Source organism: Ambystoma mexicanum, chromosome 10 (assembly GCF_040938575.1).
Source record: "Ambystoma mexicanum isolate Mex_15411 chromosome 10, UKY_AmexF1_1, whole genome shotgun sequence".
NCBI lineage: Eukaryota > Metazoa > Chordata > Amphibia > Caudata > Ambystomatidae > Ambystoma > Ambystoma mexicanum.
In genome coordinates this window covers 691,573,822-691,593,324 of record NC_090932.1, presented here as the reverse complement: position 1 = coordinate 691,593,324, position 19,503 = coordinate 691,573,822, and the positions used below count along the sequence as shown (strand labels likewise).

The 19,503-nt window shown below is 41.5% G+C and overlaps 1 protein-coding gene across 1 annotated transcript in view; it reads left to right on the top strand.

The window, feature by feature from the left end:
* Positions 1-8,868, top strand: part of FBXO36 (F-box protein 36) — a 260,891-nt gene extending 252,023 nt beyond the window's left edge. The window contains exon 4 of the mRNA XM_069618305.1: positions 2,417-8,868. Within this exon, the coding sequence (XP_069474406.1) occupies positions 2,417-2,617 (201 nt within the window). The 3' untranslated portion in view covers positions 2,618-8,868. The remainder of the gene's footprint in view (positions 1-2,416) is intronic.
* The last annotated feature ends 10,635 nt before the right edge of the window (positions 8,869-19,503 follow it).

Sequence of the window (19,503 nt, the reverse complement as noted above, 5' to 3'; positions counted from 1 at the left end):
ATTTCCCAAATGTGACCTACATTTAGTCGCTGCTTTAGGCACTGTACGCTCTTGTAACCTGCGCTAGTCACCTATCCTTCAAAGGGTCTGCCTGCGCTCTTTCAAAAAAATGTATGCTTGCCATTCTTCACCACATTCGTTTTTTACTTATTTTCAAATGCTAAGTACGCCTGTTTAGACAGTCGGCATTAAAATCCTGTGTACCATGGCTCGGTTTTTGGCTTGTGGTCGTGGTATTGCTTTTTTTGAAACATTACAAAAAATGTGTGATTTCCTAACTAGAAGAGTCTGGGAAATGTAGTGGTGCATTTCACAATATTCACAGAAGCCATTACCTTTTAAGTGCAAACATGTACGGCACATATTTATTTTATTCACTTTTCCAGTTTTTTTTCCCAAACTATGGGAATTTTACATACATAGTTGTTGCCTGACCTGCGCAGAGGACCCCTCCCTGAACTTTTAATTTTGTCTACTTTTCAGAAATCTATGCCTTTCTGTGTTCCCATTGAGATTTCCTACCCTCCTCTTCCATTCCGTCCAAGCATGTCCTATTAAAAAAAAAAAAAAAAAAAAAAAAACAAATCGCCTCCTTCCTCTCACAAAACTGATGGTAACCTTATGAAAAATGTTTTTTTTGTTTACTCAACCTCTTATTGAAAACTTGGAAAATAGCAAAATCAGAACTGCAAACCATTTGTTCCTAGCTCTTACAAGATATAAACCACAGACTTTTGTACATCATTTTATTGGCATTTTATGAAAAAACAGTCTCGTCAAGTTTGTGTTACTTTCCCACACCGCCCTACAGCAAACAACTAATCATTGGTGATGTTATGACCACCTACATGTGTGAAGAAAAGGGTGCAAATGTGGGTGGGAGATCACTTGCAACAAAAAGGTTACAAGGGATTGAATGTGATCTACTGAAATGTACAAAAAAGGGCTCAGCAATGGGAGTGAAAACCCTCAGTAGCTAAGGGGGTTAAGTAGCAATACAAAATTAACAAAAATGTTTAAACTCGCACTTGCAAATTCCTTTTAACACTATGAATCTTTATTTCATTATTTTATTTAAAGGCATTCCCTACACGCCACAGAAAATATGGGGCCCCAAATAATGCAAAACCATGAATTCTAAATATAAAACATACATATTCTTTAATTCACTAATGCATATTTGGTGCATTATTCGGACTCCAGTTTTTCTACTTGTTCCATATGCACTCACAATATGTTTATCACATTACATCAAGCTATTTTCAGGGAGGCTCTGATCTATTCTTGCAAAGTCTTTGAGTCTCGGGAGGATAGCTCAGGGGGGCAATGTGCTCGCCTTGGAAGCAAGACGACACAGAACAACACTGGTTTGATCCCCGGGTCTGCGCTTAGAAACCTCTGGGTATTAAGCATGTTATAAATAACCTATCATATCATATCATATATCATTTAATTAAAAAACAAATTCAGTTCCCTTGCACATGTACTGGGACCTTCACCTGGATGGTTTTCGTTACATAGGTTTTACTTTGGCACAAGTCTGTTTACATTTTAATCAACACAATTAATTTGCTATTTACAGTCAATACATTGGAAGTGCACTATTCTTAACCTTAAACTCCCACAATGGGGTTATATTTTTGTTTAAATACAACTTTACATAGTACGTGTGTGGTTACTTGGCTAGGTTTACCTCCTAAACAATATCTAAATCACTTGGACAGTATTAGCAAGACACCTTAAGGAGACTAGGCTGACTGCTGTTTCAAAATTCTGTTATAAGGAATGCAAGAAATCGTGGTATGGTATTTTACAGAAGTGGTCCATTGAGTAGTTTGCTGTGTGATTGTGGGTTCTTCTTTTTTTTTTTTTTAAAGGGCCATTCTGTATACATTTCAAAATGTGCTGATCCAGTCCTTTTTGTATCTACAGGGGGAGGATGTGCGATTTGGCACTTTGACAGTAGAATGATTCTTGCAGCAACTGATTGTTGTGAATTAGTGTATTGTGAGGTGATATTATTTAAACCAAAAGCAATCTGATGTATTTGGTGAAACTGAATGAGATTTTAATATTTGTGTAGTTTTTTATATCTTTTTTTTTAATGTAAAAACTGTTACCATGCAAACTGGAACTGAAATAACCACTAGATTAAGATCTGCAACTTAATCCCACAATTTCTACTCTCACTTTATGATTGTATCCACTTTCACACAGAGTTCTTCCCTTTTGGTCAGAATACTCGCATGGCTAAGGATGTCCCCCGCCACATAAGCTAAAGATTGCTCCTCTTGGATTAAAAAAAACAGTCTGTTATCGCAGAATAAATCAGGATTGTTCTCTGTGGAACGTGAGGTTGTCTGATCATATGCTTTCAAAGTAGTAACAAATATATTCTTCCTATCTACATTGATAGATGTGCAACTCTGAACAGCTATGGGAGAAGGTTGTTGAGAGTTTGTGTGATACCATTACTCCGGCGATGAGGGAACTGGCAAAAGACCGAGGCTGGAAGCAGATCTTCTTCACAAACAAGCTTCAGTTACAACTGCAGCTCAGAAGGAGGAGACAGAACCGTGGTGATAGTAATGAAGACCTCCCCAAATTGCCTCTTTGAATCAAAAATGCCACTAGTTTGATTTCAATCAATTTCCACACAATTTGGATGTGTTCAATTGATTGTTTTTTCTTTTTTGCAAAAGTGTATGCTTTGTCACTGATTGAAAAATTGCAACAAATGTAATTTGTACTACCATGTGCTCTGAACTTCTAAACGTGAATGTAAAATGAGTAATAACACCCAACCATGCCAGATGCATCTTTAAGTCTCTGATCGCAAACTTCATCTCACTGTACCCTTTCTTACAAAGAGATTGATTTATTAGTGATGTCAGTGTGTAAAACAACTGTATTTTATGACATTATTTTTTAGAGTAATATTTTTGGTTAATATATTTCTATGCCAAAGTCTTTCCTTGAGTATGATCAATATTAGACCAAAAGATGCAAACCTAACTTTTGAAGAACTTGTTCACAGATGTTCACTATGTATGCTATTAATCTAGAGATTTTGTGAAATTTAGCATTTCATCCAGGCACTTGTTTAGTGACATCTAGTTTCCCAAGTGCTCCTTTAGTATTGATTGGTTGAGTGGGAGTTGTGTGGGAATCTCAGTCTATTCAATATTTCACAACATTTCAGGATTAAAGCAACTCTAGCATGTGGAACTTGATGATCTCTTGATTAATATCTAACTTAATGTTCTAGGTTTCGTAAGGATCGTCTTTGTAAAGTGATATATATCGATGGTGAGAGCAGCACATGAATATGCCAGAATATGGTAATTTTAGGAAATACACATCGACAGGTTGAGATATGTTTTAATAGATAATAACAATTTGTTCCACTGGGACTTGATTTTGTAATCCTGTTAACCTCCCTGTATCTGTATAAACTGATGTGCCAATACGGGAAAAGGAGTAGAAACAAGGCATGCCAGTATTGGCTGTAATTTAGAAAACAAATGTGTAGTCAAAACGTTTCCATGACAACAACAAAAATCTTTGTAAACCTTTTTCTCTAACATGCAAAGTTCTTTTTTCCAAAGTCTGAAAATGCAATGACAAGCAGTGGCCACAAAGCGGGATAGATATTATTAAACACATACCTGTATAGACGTGTGCAGCCAAGTTCCTTGTACACCATTAATACACTTTTTTCACTTCAAGAGTCAAGATGATTGCGGAGTGTGTCAGTAATATTCTGGGTTTTGAATCAGCATGTCATTAAACAATGATTGTTTTTTTCCTCCTGCCTGTTATTCTTGAGGTCTTTATATTTGCAACATTCCTTTCTTTTTCTACCATTTTCAACTGCTTTTACACTTTATATTGCATTTTTAGTTTATCCAAAAAGAGTGCAGGATGATATCCATTTGGGGTGGAGCAATTCCAGGTGGCATCCATTTGAAATGTCATAGTGCCATTAACATCTATAAACGTTTGAATCCCAAACCTCACCAGAGCAGAAAAACGCATTTAGTTTGCATGGGCTGTTATAGTTGCAACACCAAAGCTAACTCTTACACAAGAGCGTAGTGATTCTGATGGGGAAATATGGTTAATCCTACTGTAGTTAAATAGTCTTATTATGTCAGTGTTAAAAGTGACTGTTCCACACATAGGCGCAGATCAGTAATAAAGGGCACCCTTGTCAGAAAATAACTGGGTTTGCTGATCTGAAAATGCATAGACATTTATAACAAAGATAGACATATGATGGTAGAAAGGGCCTTTCCTGTTAAACGGTATCATTGACTGTAGTAGCTAATACCTTGAATGTATTTCTGTTGTCTGCTAGAAATCAGTACATGGACACCAGCATTGGTTCACTTTACATTATGGAGTCTGGTTATTTTCGTGATCCAGAATATTGCGCAAGCTGTTTTGGTTTCTGTTAAGATAGCCACATACGTTGTATTGATAAAAGCATACATTTAAATAGTGAATGAAGGGCCACTGCTTGCTTGACAGAAACAAAGGTCATTCCCTTGTGCATCCTGTAGCTGTTGGTGAACACTTGATGTCTGCCTTAAGACTAGTAGTGGTGAAATTTGATGCCCTTAGCAACTATATTATGTTAAGCAAGGTTTTGGACATTACTAGTAGCTCTGGTGAAGGGGTATCCAAGCCCTGTTTTGGGATCTGGGCTGTTTTTCAGTGCATTGGGTGCTTCATGAACATTTACTACCTTGCACTCTCGTGGTTCTTTAGTCAGGCTTACGCTATCAGTCTAACCTTGACTCAATGAGGAAATCTATATTATGTTTGAGTGGCAAGAGCTGCGTTTTCTAGATCTAATGCTAAGAATCCATGGTCCATTATTGAAGACTTAGTTAACTTGGATGAAATGGAAGGATTGTGAACTGCAACACATTATAGAGAACAATGTCAAGATATGTATCTCTAACCTAAGAAACAATGCCGTTAAAAGTATGTTCTACTCTAAATCCATCTATCCTGTAGGCAGGCATTGTTATGATGCTCATCACTACTGGCTCAGTCACTTCTTTGGGGTTATTGACAAAGTATCCCTTACTTGTTCTCCTGATACACATTTCTACTAACTAATGTCTAACACTTCTACAAAATGTTATCATACGTTTCACTTTTGGAGGTGAAGGTGCCAGGAGATCCTTATGTAGCCATTACCCATTGAAACTTTTTTTCTTAGACTTCTGATATTTTTCTTCATGGAACACTTCACGGAGTGGTGAATCTCGCAGAGTCCATGCTCTTTGTCAGGTTGTGACTATACTGTTGGATTTAATTTCTCTTCATTTGCACTCCAGATTAAAATACTGCTTGGTCTGAATTTAAATGTGCATAGTTTTGGAAAGATATGCCTCCCTCTTTACCAAGTCTTTCAGTCATCGAACTGACGATCAGCATTACTTTAGAAACGTGGAAACAGTTCTATCAGGAACTCCAATAGAGAACCTTACTGGTATCGGACATAGACAATCGCTTCACAAGTATTACACCGTTTGCGATACAAGCTTTAGCTTTAGCATTCCAGAGGCTACATTCTGCCTCCAAACCCACCTTGCCTGGAAATATACAGAAGCATGGATTATGAGCCCCTAATGATGATTTTCTTTTGCCGTCCTAATGCAAATAGATCAATTAAGATAGTCGGGTCTCCAGTTTCAATCAATTCAATGTCTGATATTTGTTCCAGTGGGCATGCATCACACCGTGTATAGAATGTGCAACGGTGAACATTCATGGATCCATCTGGTTTATTATTTAACTCTGAAACCTGCAACCAACCCAAAAATCCTGGCTTTTTTTTTTTAGTAATGTTCATTTGCTCATTATTCTTTCTAATCTTAATCTCTTAAGAAAGCCCTAAACTTCAGACATGCAATCATACCACAATGGCTGCATAAGGGTCCTCGTTTCAGAGACAATATTGCTCCCCACTTAAATCTCTGAACGTGTTGCTTGTGCAGGAGTTGGTTTTCCTTACGGCAGGATGCCTGATGTGTAAGGCATCTTTTAAAAAGATCTCTGCTATAAAATCTTCTTCATATTTCCTTCTATGCCAAATCCACTCAAGGGGTGAGGTCTCCCACAGTAGTATGTGTAGTTTTCCTGCAGTACCTGCCGGAGTATCCCCATAAATTCTGCAAATAACCTGAGAGATCTTTTCACCTATTTTCACTATTCCCCTTTAACCTTCAAATTATCTTAAGTCTGGGACCTCTCATTTTCTAAATTGTAGCCATTTGTTTGCAGGTTTACGTTAAAATATAGAGTAGTGAGGAAAGTGCAGCAATTCAAGAGATTTACTGCTATTTCTCAAGGTCTGCTATTTTTTTATATACTCTTGCCCCACCGTCATTTCGATAGGTTATGTTTTAAATAGCTTCTAATTATCCAGGCATAACTTTGCTATTCTGAGGTCTTATTCTGAAATTGAAACTCTAGATTTCCAACTGTTGATTTACAGTTTCGTTATGACCTATTTTAGTCTGGATATGTTATAGTCCTACATTGGACATTGCCTATCTTTTAGATTCTCCTCAGGCTTGATGGGTTCATGCAGGTTGTATTTATTTTCTTTGTTTTTTCACAAATGCTGAAGGGTTACTTAGCATGCTTTCTTGTCACGTGCACCCTAGTAGCAAAAACATTTGTTTAAATAAAGTGGAGGCATCCATTCGATCTTAGCTACAATCAGATACCGTTTAATGGGGATCAATAGTTCACAGGAATATAAATAAACTTAGTAATGTGGACAAAGTGCAAGCCAAATAACAGAGAACTTAAAATGTAGTTAGTAGCTATTGTGGGTCTGTCTAAACCGGATGTCCATGTAACCCCTACGAAATACTGTGTACAAAATAAATGTAAAGAGCCAATACCTAAAGTGCCATATCCTAAAAAAATACTTCAAATTATTAAAAAGTAGGTAACCCGCATTCCTGGTAATGTTTTACATCCACCTTTGACATAAAGTTATAATGTACTATGCATGAAAAAAGGCAACAAATATGCAGAGCAGAGCTCAAAACATCACTGGTAAAACTGCACAACAGAAATTGCATGAGTTGAACCCTGTGCAGCACATACTGGGTTGAGGGAAAACCTGTTTTATACTTTTGCCCCCAACGCCTTTGCTTCAGAAAAACATGCTGACAATAAACGTCCTTAAAGCCATTCTATTTGCCAAACGTACACCCTTTCCAGTAGGTGTGAATCTGAGTCGCAAAAGGTGCAGCCCGCATGATATTCCTTTACTTCTTACCAGTATAGCCTAAGACGCATGTGTAAATAAACGGCGAGCCCATGTTATTAAACATTGATTATTAAACATATTCACCAGCGGGTATGCTTTCAGTACACCACTATGCTAAGAAATAAGTATGGAAGCCACACCCCCTGGAGGAAAACTTGAACTAACCAAAGAACATGCATATCTAAAGGCGGATTTGTTGGATACCCTATATACAGTGGGCTCTCTTAATGTAAGAGTTTATAGGTTATGTAAAATCGGACAATTGTTACTCTTCTAAGGCTTCAATTTCTCTCTTTTTTTCTGAACATGTTTGGATTTCATTTTAGGTCAATACTTAATCCAACACATGTCTTAGGTTTTGCAAGTATTTTTGTGTTTGTCTAATTGAAAATTCAGTAATTCAATCCTTCAAGTCAGATAATGGGTGTGAAGGCCAGTTACTGCCAGGAAAAGCCACACCAGGTTCTTCTGCAGATCCTTTTTGTGATATTCAGTGCATCTCTAGTGCATGGGAATAATTCTAGGGGACAGCCACAGGTCTCAGGGCTTTAGAATTTCTGCCGTAGAGACTTCTGCTAAGCAAGATAATTGCCACAATGATGTGTTTATCTCCAACCTCCATTCTGAAAAGCTAATGTAACCCTATTTTATTATCAGTGTGTATTTCCATGTGACCTTCAATGCACTCCAACATATGTTGTCCACTTTATTGATATCAGTACTTAGAACAGAACTTTGTTTTTGGTGTATAACGAAGTTGACAATTTCAGAAATGTGCCTGAAGACTAAAATACCGGCACCGCCTTGGTGGAAAGGGGAATTACCGCCCTATTCCAAGGTTGGTGGGGCCGTAATTCCCCCTTCCCCCATTGCCCTTCCCCATTCCCATTTTTGCCCCGTAGGGCATAATGGGAATGGGGAAGGTGCTAATTACGGCACCGCAAATTGCGGTACCGTAATTAGCTCCCTGGTCCCTTTGCGGGTTGGTTTTTAACGCCTGCAAAAAGCAGGCGTTAAATTCCCCAACCCGCAAAGGGACCTCGTAGTAAGGCGGTAAGGGTTTACCGGTAAAATACCGATACCGGTAAACCCTTACCGCCGTCCGTGTAATGAGGCCCTATATGTTTAGAAAGATATGATCGGACGCACTGAGAAGTGCTAACCTGTTCAAGATATGTTCAAGATATCAGGTATGAATGCTATGCAGTGATGTTTCTTTAGAACAGTAGTAGCTGTGCCATTTGCAACCATTTTTGTAATTTTCATCCACTGAAATGTGTGCACTGAAATGCAATGTTTTTAAATGGTAAATGCTAGATCTAAAAGATGGCCCACACTTTCTTAATTACTGCCCTTTGGAAATGCAACTATTCATGAGCATGTTATGCTGTGATATTTTGCTTATGCATGTTCTTTTTTCACATGTTAATTTAAAAACCATTTTGCACAATATAATTTTACAGTCACCTTTTCATGTCGTGCTTTCTTTCACACGTTTGTTGTTTGATACTTTGATTTTGTATTTACTTTTCTCAAATAATAAAAACCTAGTTTAATCTGAATAAGTATTTTTTAATTCTTTGAATCGTGTGGTTGTTGGTAGGGTGATAGTATAGCAGACGCGGTGTGAAGGCTATTTTATTCTGTTTTTTGTTGAAAAGGGAGGTCTTCATCCAGTCAGGAGGGCATTTGTTTTTCATGTTTGGCGCTAAAACAGTTTTTGTGTTTTACCCTACAAACAAAGGTCTCTGGTTCATGTCAAGACTTACTTGTGACATAGCAGCCCTTGACACTTCTTTTCAATAAAAAGCATGTGTGATCTAGCCCCTAGGTTACTGACTTTGGAAGGGGGCGACCTTGATTGTAATCCCAGCTCCGTCTCTTGAACATGTTCTGTGTAGTATTGCCATAATTCCATGCCCCCCCCCTCCCTCCTAACATCAAATCCTGTCTTTTGGCCACACGGTCATAACCGTTCAGCAAAAAGCGGCAATGAATTTGTCTCTTGGGATCCTCTGCTGTTCCTTGAAGCTTCGTCTTCTCGACATAGAATGCCCACATAAACAGCAAGGCTTTCATATTCGCTAGGCAGGCCATGGCGTGCAGATGTTGGGTGATGTGGGACCACTTTTTCTTCAGCTCATCTCTCCACAGATGCACCTCACACCGCTTTATCCCGCTCTCTTAAATTCAAATATGAATCAATGCATGCAATATTCACAAAACTGCTTTATTATGTTAATAACGATCCACAACGTACAAAAAGTTCAAAGGGTCGCAGTCACCGGGTTCTCACCTAAACAGCTGCACTAGTTTGACTAACCTAACACCTAGCATCATATGAACACGTGTGCAGTGGAAACCTCGCCAGCACATCTAATGTCACGGCGTTCCTAAGAAAACTAAGGGCGGGTACACAACTAGTCTGACGTCTACAAATAAAACCGTCAAGGATGCCCACCTGAACCTTAACCTCTAGACGCAGACGTGATCAATGCCGCAGGGGCGATTGTCATTGCAAATTGCCATCTGCCAGTATCCGTACCATGCCATTACAAACAATAGAGCTCGCAATCAGCCTGGATAGCCGTACTCCTTAACATCCTGCTCCAGTATCGCGCTTCATGCATTTCCCATCCATTCTGTAGTCTCGTTCGGGGCTTCTTTTATTGGGGCGGGGAGGAGGGGGTGGGTGTTAGGTGGTGCCTCGAAGACCTGCAATTACACAGCTGTACATTCCGAAAAGACTAAAGATATCGCATATCAGTAATCGTCGTGTGGTTTAGTGAAGTGAAAATCCACGAGGAACACTGGAACATGTCATAGAAAACCCACGTGTTTCTTAAACGCAAATAATGGAATTTAAATAAAACCTATCAAACTCAAGTCGACATACGCACGTCATAGAAAATTGTGATTTCAAGACATTTGAAAAGGAAATGCGTGTCGTATACATCGAGCAAAATAAGATCGGACTTTTGGGCCCGGCGTGACTGCATCTTACTTCCCGTCATTAATATTGCCACGTTATCCACAGTATTACACGTTTACTGCAAGAGGCACGTGTAGTTGGAGAACTAGGTTACTGAAAGAACTGTTGGAAAAGCAGGATGCTATTGGAGAAGCTGCAGCCGCTCTTAAATCATTACATTCCGTGTAAGGACCCTGCACAGCACTACATTTTTACTTTTAGCTGTCTCGTGGCACCTTCGCCGAAACGATTGCATTGGTGTACAGCTAGCATTGAGATGGCATACGCGGAGGGGCACACAGCTTGTGGGTGTTGTTTGTGTGTACCCACCCATTCAATGGCCATGCTAAAGTATATTGCCATTCCCACTCCCTGCACCTCACCTCCCAAAACACATCCTACAGGGAACTCTTTGAGCTGGCTCTATGAAGCAGTAACATCAAACGTAGTGCTGTAATTTCCATGTCTTTCTTGAAGGCGTAAATATGCTACTGGTGTAAAAAAAAAAAAAAAAAAATCACAACCAAGTGGGCTTTCAGCCACTTGATTTATAAGCCGTATCCGTGTATTTGCACTAGCGTCCTCTTAAAAATAAGCATTAGACGGGGAAGGGGCATGTTCCCTGCAGTGAAGATTTGGATACAGGAAGTAACTTACTGTTGTGACATGAAGGAACAATATCCCCGGTCGCTGACCCAGCTATGACACCAAAGGACATTTGCACATTGTTTTCAAAATTACCTTGTTCATTGGCAGGATGATACAGCAGAGGATTACAAAGTTTAGATTTGTAACTGGTGTTTCCGGAGTGCGACTATTATGTCTTGATGTCTACTCCATGGCAAATGAATGAATGAATGAATTAATGAATGATTCTGTTTATCAAGTTGTATTTGTCAATACAAATAATTTAAAGCATTGGCACAGCCACAGTTTTGGCTTGTATATAGGTTTTGGAGAGGCATTTGCCAGGCACTTCTATCATAGCCCGGGTACTCTCGCCCTTTTCAGCTGCTGCCATTAATGGCCACTTAGTATCGTAATGGCAGTGCCTGGAAAATGCCTATTGCATGCCTACACAAAAACCAAAACTGTTGGCATTGCCAATGCTTGTTTTATGAAGAGGCCAAACCCAGCTCTCTGCATCAAACACAGAAGGTTTAGTGTAGTCGGAGTATTATCCCATCTGATGTGATGGTTGAGGTCTCCTATTATTTTATAGGTCGCCCAAGGGAGTCCTAGATGCTTCAAAGCATGGCCAACAGCCTCACCCTGACAGTGAATACTCTTCTAGCACATGCAAGTTCACAATAAAAGCCCTTTGTGAGAGGGGGGTGGGGGTCTATCTTTTATAAACCGCTAAGGTTTTATGTTATGTTATATACATTTCTAAAGCGCACATGCACCTGAAGGTACCACTACTTTGGCGCTAGGTGAAACAATAACAGCAGAAGTACAAGGAGCCTAGTACAGATAGGTCTTAAGGGCACGGCGAAAAGACAGATGGTCATCAACCATGCGAAGAGGCAATGGGAGACTGTTCCAGGTTTTAGCGGCAATGACCGAGAAAGCCCGGCCGCCAACACGAGAGAGTTTGATTAGAGGGATGAAAATCAAAAGAGCAGACTGAGAGCGCAGGGGACGGGATGGCACATAGCAGGGACATTTCAATTGCATATATTCAGCACCCTGCTTATAGAAGTCACAATGCACATTGACTTGAAAAGGATGCGCTTTTTAATGGGCAGCCGGTGCCGTTGCCTAAGGAGCGGGGTAATGTGGGCTCCAAAGGGAGGGCGAGTCGCTGCCCGAACCGCTGCATTTTGCAGCAGCTGGAGGCGGTTGATTAGATAGCCAGGCTCACCCACGTAGAGGGAGTTGCAGTAGTCTGCGGTTCTCAGTACTAAAGCAGCTACCACTGGGGCGTGGTATACGGTAGGCACAAAGGGAAGCACTTTGCGCAGAATACGCAGTTTGAAATGGCCAGTTTTGCATACGGCTGCTACCTGGGGTGCCATGGACAGGGAGGATGACAGTCACACCCAGATTTTTAACAGTTGTCGCAGGAGAAGGGCACGTGCCTAAAGAAGTAGGCCAGAACTCGGGGGTCCAGAAGGAGAGGGGGCAGGAGGTGCCAACCACCAACACCTCCGAATTGGACCCGTTAAGCTTAAGCCAGTTTGCAGCCACCCAGGCGCCAAGATCTTCCAGGCAGCTGCTTAACCGAGTCGCTGTGTCTGCTCTGGTGAGATCGAGCCGGACAAGAATCTGTGTATCATCAGCGTAGGAATAAAATCTGAACCCATGCGATAGAATAAGCAACAGAAGAGGGTGGATATACATATTGAATAGGATGGGGGAAATGGCGGATCCCTGAGGGACTCCACAGGAGAGCAAGCCAGGAAGAGAACAGAATGGTGGCAGAGATACAGACTGAGTGCGGTTGGAGAGAAAGGCTTGAAACCAGTCAAGGGCTTGGCCAGAGATGCCGGCATGTGTAGGCTGGGACAGCGTTGCACAGGATGACTACCTTAGAAGGAAACATTTTTCCTCTGTATTGCTAGAAGTTTAATTTTGGGGCTGAGGTTTGACCTGTCGAGCCGATTCTAGATGTTTTGTAGAAGAATGAATGATAACCTTACTTTGTGCAATATCTGGAGCCCTGGCTGTGTAGTGCATGATCAATTAAGCACAGGATCTTAACATGGCTCTAAACGGGTAGCCAGTGGAGCCGTTAAGGAGGGGCGGGTTTACTTAACCATCAATTTCGGATGATGGCAAACAGAGGCAGCTTTATTGATTGTTGTGCAAGCCAAGGAAAACAGCAACCTACAATCTAACGTGACTGACTGCTCTAACCTGACCCACCCCCCTAGAACCTTTACCTTTTTAGATAGCAGGTAACCTGACCAAATCGATACCTAAGAAACTTGGAGAGATTACTACTAGGCCTTTCAGCATACACTTCCAGCCTCAAAACGAGGAATCCATCCATTCTCATACAGTTCCTCCACAGTATCTATTGACATTGGTTATGTCATATGATGATTTCGGATCTGCCCATCTCTCCCGAGGGGCGTTTGGACGGCCACTCCAGACACTTATGAGCGATCCCATTACCATTTCGGCCCTTGCCAGATTGAACAGTCACATGGGTGCCAATAACGTTGGCACACATTTGCAATTTGCAGTACATCATAGGGTGTATGTTCAAAATATTCCATCAACAAGAAAGTGTTGGCAAAGACAAATGGATCAGTGTTAACTGTAATGTCCTCAGAAAAATAAATAGTAAAAGATATATAGTAACACCGTGGCTTGTGGCCAGCCTTATTCATTATAAGGGGAATGTCCACCTAGAAGAGAAACATTCTCCTGCCTGAACTTTTATCCATTGACCTATTTATTTTACACACCCTCATTTTTCTTCTTCAAATCCCTCCTTTTTGCACTTTAGTGCAATACAACTCCAAAATAACTTTATTCATAAAAAAAAAAAACATTTTCTAGTCCCTCGCCCTGTTACAGAATCGTACAAGTTTCATGAGAACCTAGCCAACGCAGAGAGGACTTTACTTCTCCCCTATGCTACAATCTAAACTTCAACATTCATCTGGGTGTGTGCTTCTAGATTTAGCTTATTCTGCCCATAATACAGTTCCTGGAACATCATGCTGGAATAATATACTTTCTATTGGATTGTGTCCTCCCATGGATTCCCCATCTTTGATATACCAATATTCTGTTTGCAGTCTTCTGACATGTTTTTTGACAGCATAGGGCGATGTGAGGGGTCGAGTTAATGTCCCTCAGCTGCTTCCATTCCCAAACTCGAACGTGACATCAACTGTTGCCTCAGATCTAGTTTTTTCTCCCGCTTCCTGCAGAGCCGATTTCAGGATTATAAGAAAAAAAATTCACCCACATTTACGGGTAGGCTGGGAGGGCAATGGAGAATCTGTGGGAGGATCATCCAGTAGAAAGAACATTATCAGGCGTAAGTAATTTGTCTAATGGATTGTGTCCTCCCACACATTCCTCATCTTTGATAGACTCCTAAAGCAATTTTCTCAAAAGAGGTGAGACAAGTGGATTTTTCTTTACTAATTAATATTGTGCAAAACAGATTTCCCAAACCGAAGTTTTTACGAATTGTACGCAAGTTGTTGGAGTGTCTACTATTCACTTTGGTAGCAAACTGAACTTCTTTGCTTGGCATCTGCTAATTGGGGCAATGCTGCTCTAAGGAAGCAGACTTTAAAAACCCCTCCCCTCCGCAAAGCGGAACAAAGGTGCGCAAGTGTTTGGAGTGTTTGGAGGTGGACGGACATTGCCTGTGATGACCTGGTAATTAACTTCGCTTGCTGAGGAGGAGGTGGTTCAACCATTGTTTGGGTTCCGTATATTCATGAGCAGCGACGGGAGAGACTGCGGGCCATCGGCCTTTGATCTCCTTCTGCCTACAGGTAACTATGTCCTTGGCAGAGAAGTAAGGAATTTGCTGTATTGCACTTGACTCTATCCTCGGTTACCAAGGATGGGAAAGACTGCAGGCAATTGGCCTTTGATCTCCTTTTACTTGGAGGTAACTAAGTTCTCGGCGGATAAGTAAGGCTCTTACTGTTTTGTACTTGACTCTGTCCTCGTTTGTCAAGGACGGGAGAGAATGAGGGCCACCGGCCTTGGATCTCACTCGATTTGTAAAGGATTGAATCTCATTCAGGAATTAATCTGCTCTGCGGACTTAATTTGTTTTGTATAATATGCCGGCTGAACTTCGCAGCAAGGTGCAGGTTCTGGATCCCGCCGCATTTTGGCATGTACAGACCAATCTAATGAGGGGCGCAAAGGTGATCATAGAGTAGGCTCCGATTTATAAAAAATAAGGTGCTGCTGGCCTCTTGAGTCTTTGACCATAGACCCTGATGTGGGTTAATGGAAAGAACGGTCAGGAGGATGGTATACAGGGGGGTTTTGGCTGCACCAGTTTGAGTTGTTACATATGCGCAGGTCTTAACCTCAGACCAACAATAACTGCATGTTTCATCTTCCCCCGCCAGCCACTCCCCAAGAGGATCAGTTTACTGCTATAACTTAGTCAGTAGAATTAAAGAGTACCCCCTCTGTTCAATTGGGGGTTGACTCTTTGGCTGGCAGTTTTCCACTGGGTGGCTGAGTCCTTTGTTAGACTGTGTAATGCAATGGATGTTATAAATATTACCAAAACAACGACAACCCGGTTGGGACACAAGTCTTCAGTTTTATTGTGGTTGAGAGGGGTGGATAGAGAGGACCCTGCTGGATTAAATTTTTCAGATAAAACCTTTTTTACGCCCACAAATATACATTTTGAGTCTGAAATCTTGCCTAAAGTTGACTCTTTGGGACCAGCCTCTATATCAGCTCTGCATTTGGTTCTAGGGTCAACCCTTTGTCTATATGACAATATAAAAGATGTTGTTGTTGGGAACGCTAACAAGTTGACTGTGATGCAGGGTAATATCTCAAAAGTGTTTGCTCTATTGGGTTCAGAGGTTTGGACCAAATTCCATATGGGGGCAATGTATCTAATCCAATAATGGAGATTACTGATTTACACCAGGGCCAACGGGTGAACACTGTGCCCTCGGTTTGAGAAGTTACTTTAACAGCCTGGCCAAGGTCATCAAGTAAATCGGGAATTATTGATGATTAGTCAAACCCTGAATACTCCCTCACACTTGGGGGGGATACATGAGGGGACATACTTATAGTGTTAGTGAGTCTGAGTTATTGGTTGAGTGTGATGGGCTCACTATCAGTTAACGGACCACTAAGAAGAAGGGTTATCGGAATAAAAAAAGGAAACCTAAAAATATGCCAGCACCCAAACTGAATCAACGCCACACCTCACTAAAATGGCTTTGAGATTTGCTGTTGGAGGAAGAAAATATAGATCTTAACTCCCAGGTTGGGGTGTGGAGTGTGGTTGGAAGTGAAAGGGACTGATGGGCGGGAACTGGGGCCGTCTTTGAGGTCTACTCAAAGGGTTAATAAGAGAACTCGGGTATCCCCCTATAATTAGGGGTGCAGAAAATGTGTTGTCCCCCAATGGGCCTTCCAGCTTGTGGGCCATGGGCACTGACACATGCCCTGCCTTACTGGTGGGCTCAAGGGGCTCTAACCTGACACCTGAGTTAACCCGACTAGGGTTCATAATCTAGGCCCTATTGTCCCTGGGGCAAGGAAGAATGAAGAACCAATAGTCTAAAATGACATCTTTCCTACTGCCGTGTAATAAAAGTAATGGTAAAAAGACTGTTGATGATCCTTTAAAAGGAATGGGTGGTATTGCAATCCTGAATGGTATCATCTTCCCCCCGACAAAGACTGATCTATCTGCTGTTGTGCTACAACAAGATAAATCAGGGGGGGCCAGAGAACCCTGCGGTGCGTCAGAGTAAAGTACTAGGGGATAATAAATTGTCATTGGATAGCTACAACTCGAAGACTGTGGGTTGGTCCTCGGCTCGTCTTACTGCTGACAATATACAAATTAACAGGACAAAGCTCCTACACATTTTTAGGGAAATTCCACTATTGAGATCTCTCACATCTGATGATATAGATTTGATTACACTTCCTCTACAAAATAACCACCACATGGTGTTATTTTCACTCATTAATGGTGGCAAATATAGTAAAGGACCAGAGGGTTCATTTGCAAACCTTGGGATATAATTTGGTAGCCATTGAATCACCAGAGGAGGCAAAGTTATTTTTGGTACCGGAATCACAGGTCTTTAAGTCAATGGGAGGAGTGGTACCAACTAATAATGATTCAGCCTCTGTTGGTGCTTTGCTGGTATCTTTACTCTCTGTTCTTATGCAGAATGGACAGGACTGGACATGGATTGAGGCAGATCATAAGACCTTTGCAGGACTTGGACAAGGCCTGAGCCAGCCCTAGCTTTCTAGTCTGAGAATTATGTCGTGGAATGTGTGTGGACGTGTGAACTTGGATTGTTTCCTAAAGGAGTCCTTATTTGTAAAGGGCATGGATGTATTGTTTCTTCAGGAAACTGTGTACTTCACACTTTGAAGTGGGTGGGGGGGGGGGGGGCTTTCAGACTTTTTCTAACCCTGCAACTCGATCACATATGGGACGACCAAGTGGTGGCCTTATTGCCATTGACTCCAACTTGAACATAAGATCGTCAGTGGTTGATTCATTTGAAGGGGTGTTGGCTGTTAGTCTCACTACTAATGATGTGTGTTCTAATTTATCATTGGTCAATTTATATTGGAATCCTACCAGGATCAGAATAGGGGAGTTCCAATCCTACCTACGCAAATCTTTTTGGTGACTGGCTAGCTGATGGGCAGCACTATTCAATTTTGCTATGGTGGGAACGTCAATGCTGACTGTGTGGCAGGGGCAGAATGGAATGCTGCCAATTTCTTTCCTTTAGCCTCTCAACGTTATTATGGGTATGGTATGGGACAATTTTCTGTCTTATTGGGAATTACGAGAGTTGATGTTATTATTCACCACCTTCTCCATCATATACTTGGCATAGGGGACATTGCTCGTCTAGAATAGACTATATTTTTTCAACGGACGATCTAAGGACTGATAGAGGTACTATTTATCATGACCCTGGTTTGGGTGATCACTTGATTCTCTCTGACTTTAGGACTAGCTCATTCTGCTTATGAGCTGCAACCTGCTATCGGCTGCTTGGTTTTAGAGAGGGGGGGCGGTGTTAAATATAAAATGAAATAGTAGATTGGAGGGTGAATTTAATAAGTTACTCTTAGAGGAGGCCTCAAGTGCAGGTCTTCTGGTTGATTCCTACTCTTCGGCAGAAGAACAAGTAAAGGAACTGTACAATATTAGGGGAAGCTTGAAATGTTTTAGTTCCAGATACTCTGCATCTCAAAATAAGAAAACACACCTTTCGGGTGAAAAAGTAATGAATTTGAAAAGAGACAATGCGAAAGGGACTGACTGACCGTGAGCGGTTAGCATTAGAATGGAATGTTTACCAGACTCGTAAGAACAGGATTTGGCAAATTCATAGAAATCTGACAATCACTTAAGATGTCTTTACATCTGAAAGACAACCAACATGTGTTGCTTAATCCCTGTAAAAATAAGGGAAGACAATTTTGGGCTACTATTAATCAAAGGATAGGTAAGGTGGGGGACTCCTTTGATTCTTCTGTTAGAGAATCTGTATGGGCTGACTATTATGGGAACAAGTACTCCTTGTCAGAAAGTTATAAAGAATTAAAGGATCCAACCGCAGGTCCCATGATTTATGGGACGTGTCCATGGGAGGGTGATGACATCCTCTGGGCACTCAGTAGACTGAATCCATCTCGGGCGGCCGAACGGCCCCGATGGTGTACCTCCATGTGTTCTTAAAATGTCCCCTCTTTTTTGGTCTAGAATTCTGAAACCTTTATTTGATACCATCTTTGAGACTCTCATTATTCCTATTTCTTGGACACAGTCTATTATTATACCCATCTATAAAAAAGGTGATTCCGTCGATCCCTAAATTGATGCTTGTGGCCCCCGTCAATAGCCTTGCCAGTAGCACAGCCGCCTTGTTAGCCTTTGTGTAGAATTTTTGTCGGACAAACAACGTTCCATCAGTTTGCTTTATCCTGAGTACACCTAGTTGTCCCACTGCCTGTCTATAAGCCCTTAATGCTTTTCTGGAAGGGGCCTCCCCTGCCCGCCTCCCCACTTCGTCGACCTCTTCCTCAAGCTGGGCCTCGAGGGCCTTCAATTTTCTCTCCCTCTGAGCTTTTGCAGCAATAAATTCCCCCCTTATTGTGGCCTTAAACGCATCCCATTGGATGCTCGCCCCCATATCAGATCTCTTATTCTGTTTGAAGAAGGCCTTCATCTTCACCTCCATGTCCTCCCTTATGACTGGGTCAAGCATCAGTTCCCCCGGGACCCTCCACTTCACACCCCTGGTATGCAGCCCCATAGATTCATTGTCATTGTTATCACTTTATGGCCGGCTATTCCCAGGGGACCCACCTCCTGCGTCTTCTACTGATCCCATCAAGCCGGCAGATACCTAAATATAATTGATTCAGGACTGTGTTCCATGAGCTCCTGACATGAACGTGTAGCCCTCCCCATCCCTGTCCAAAAAATCCCATAGCCCCAAGCTCTCAAACCTTTCCTTTAATGAGCCCGACGCTATCGCTCCAGCCCGTTCCTCCT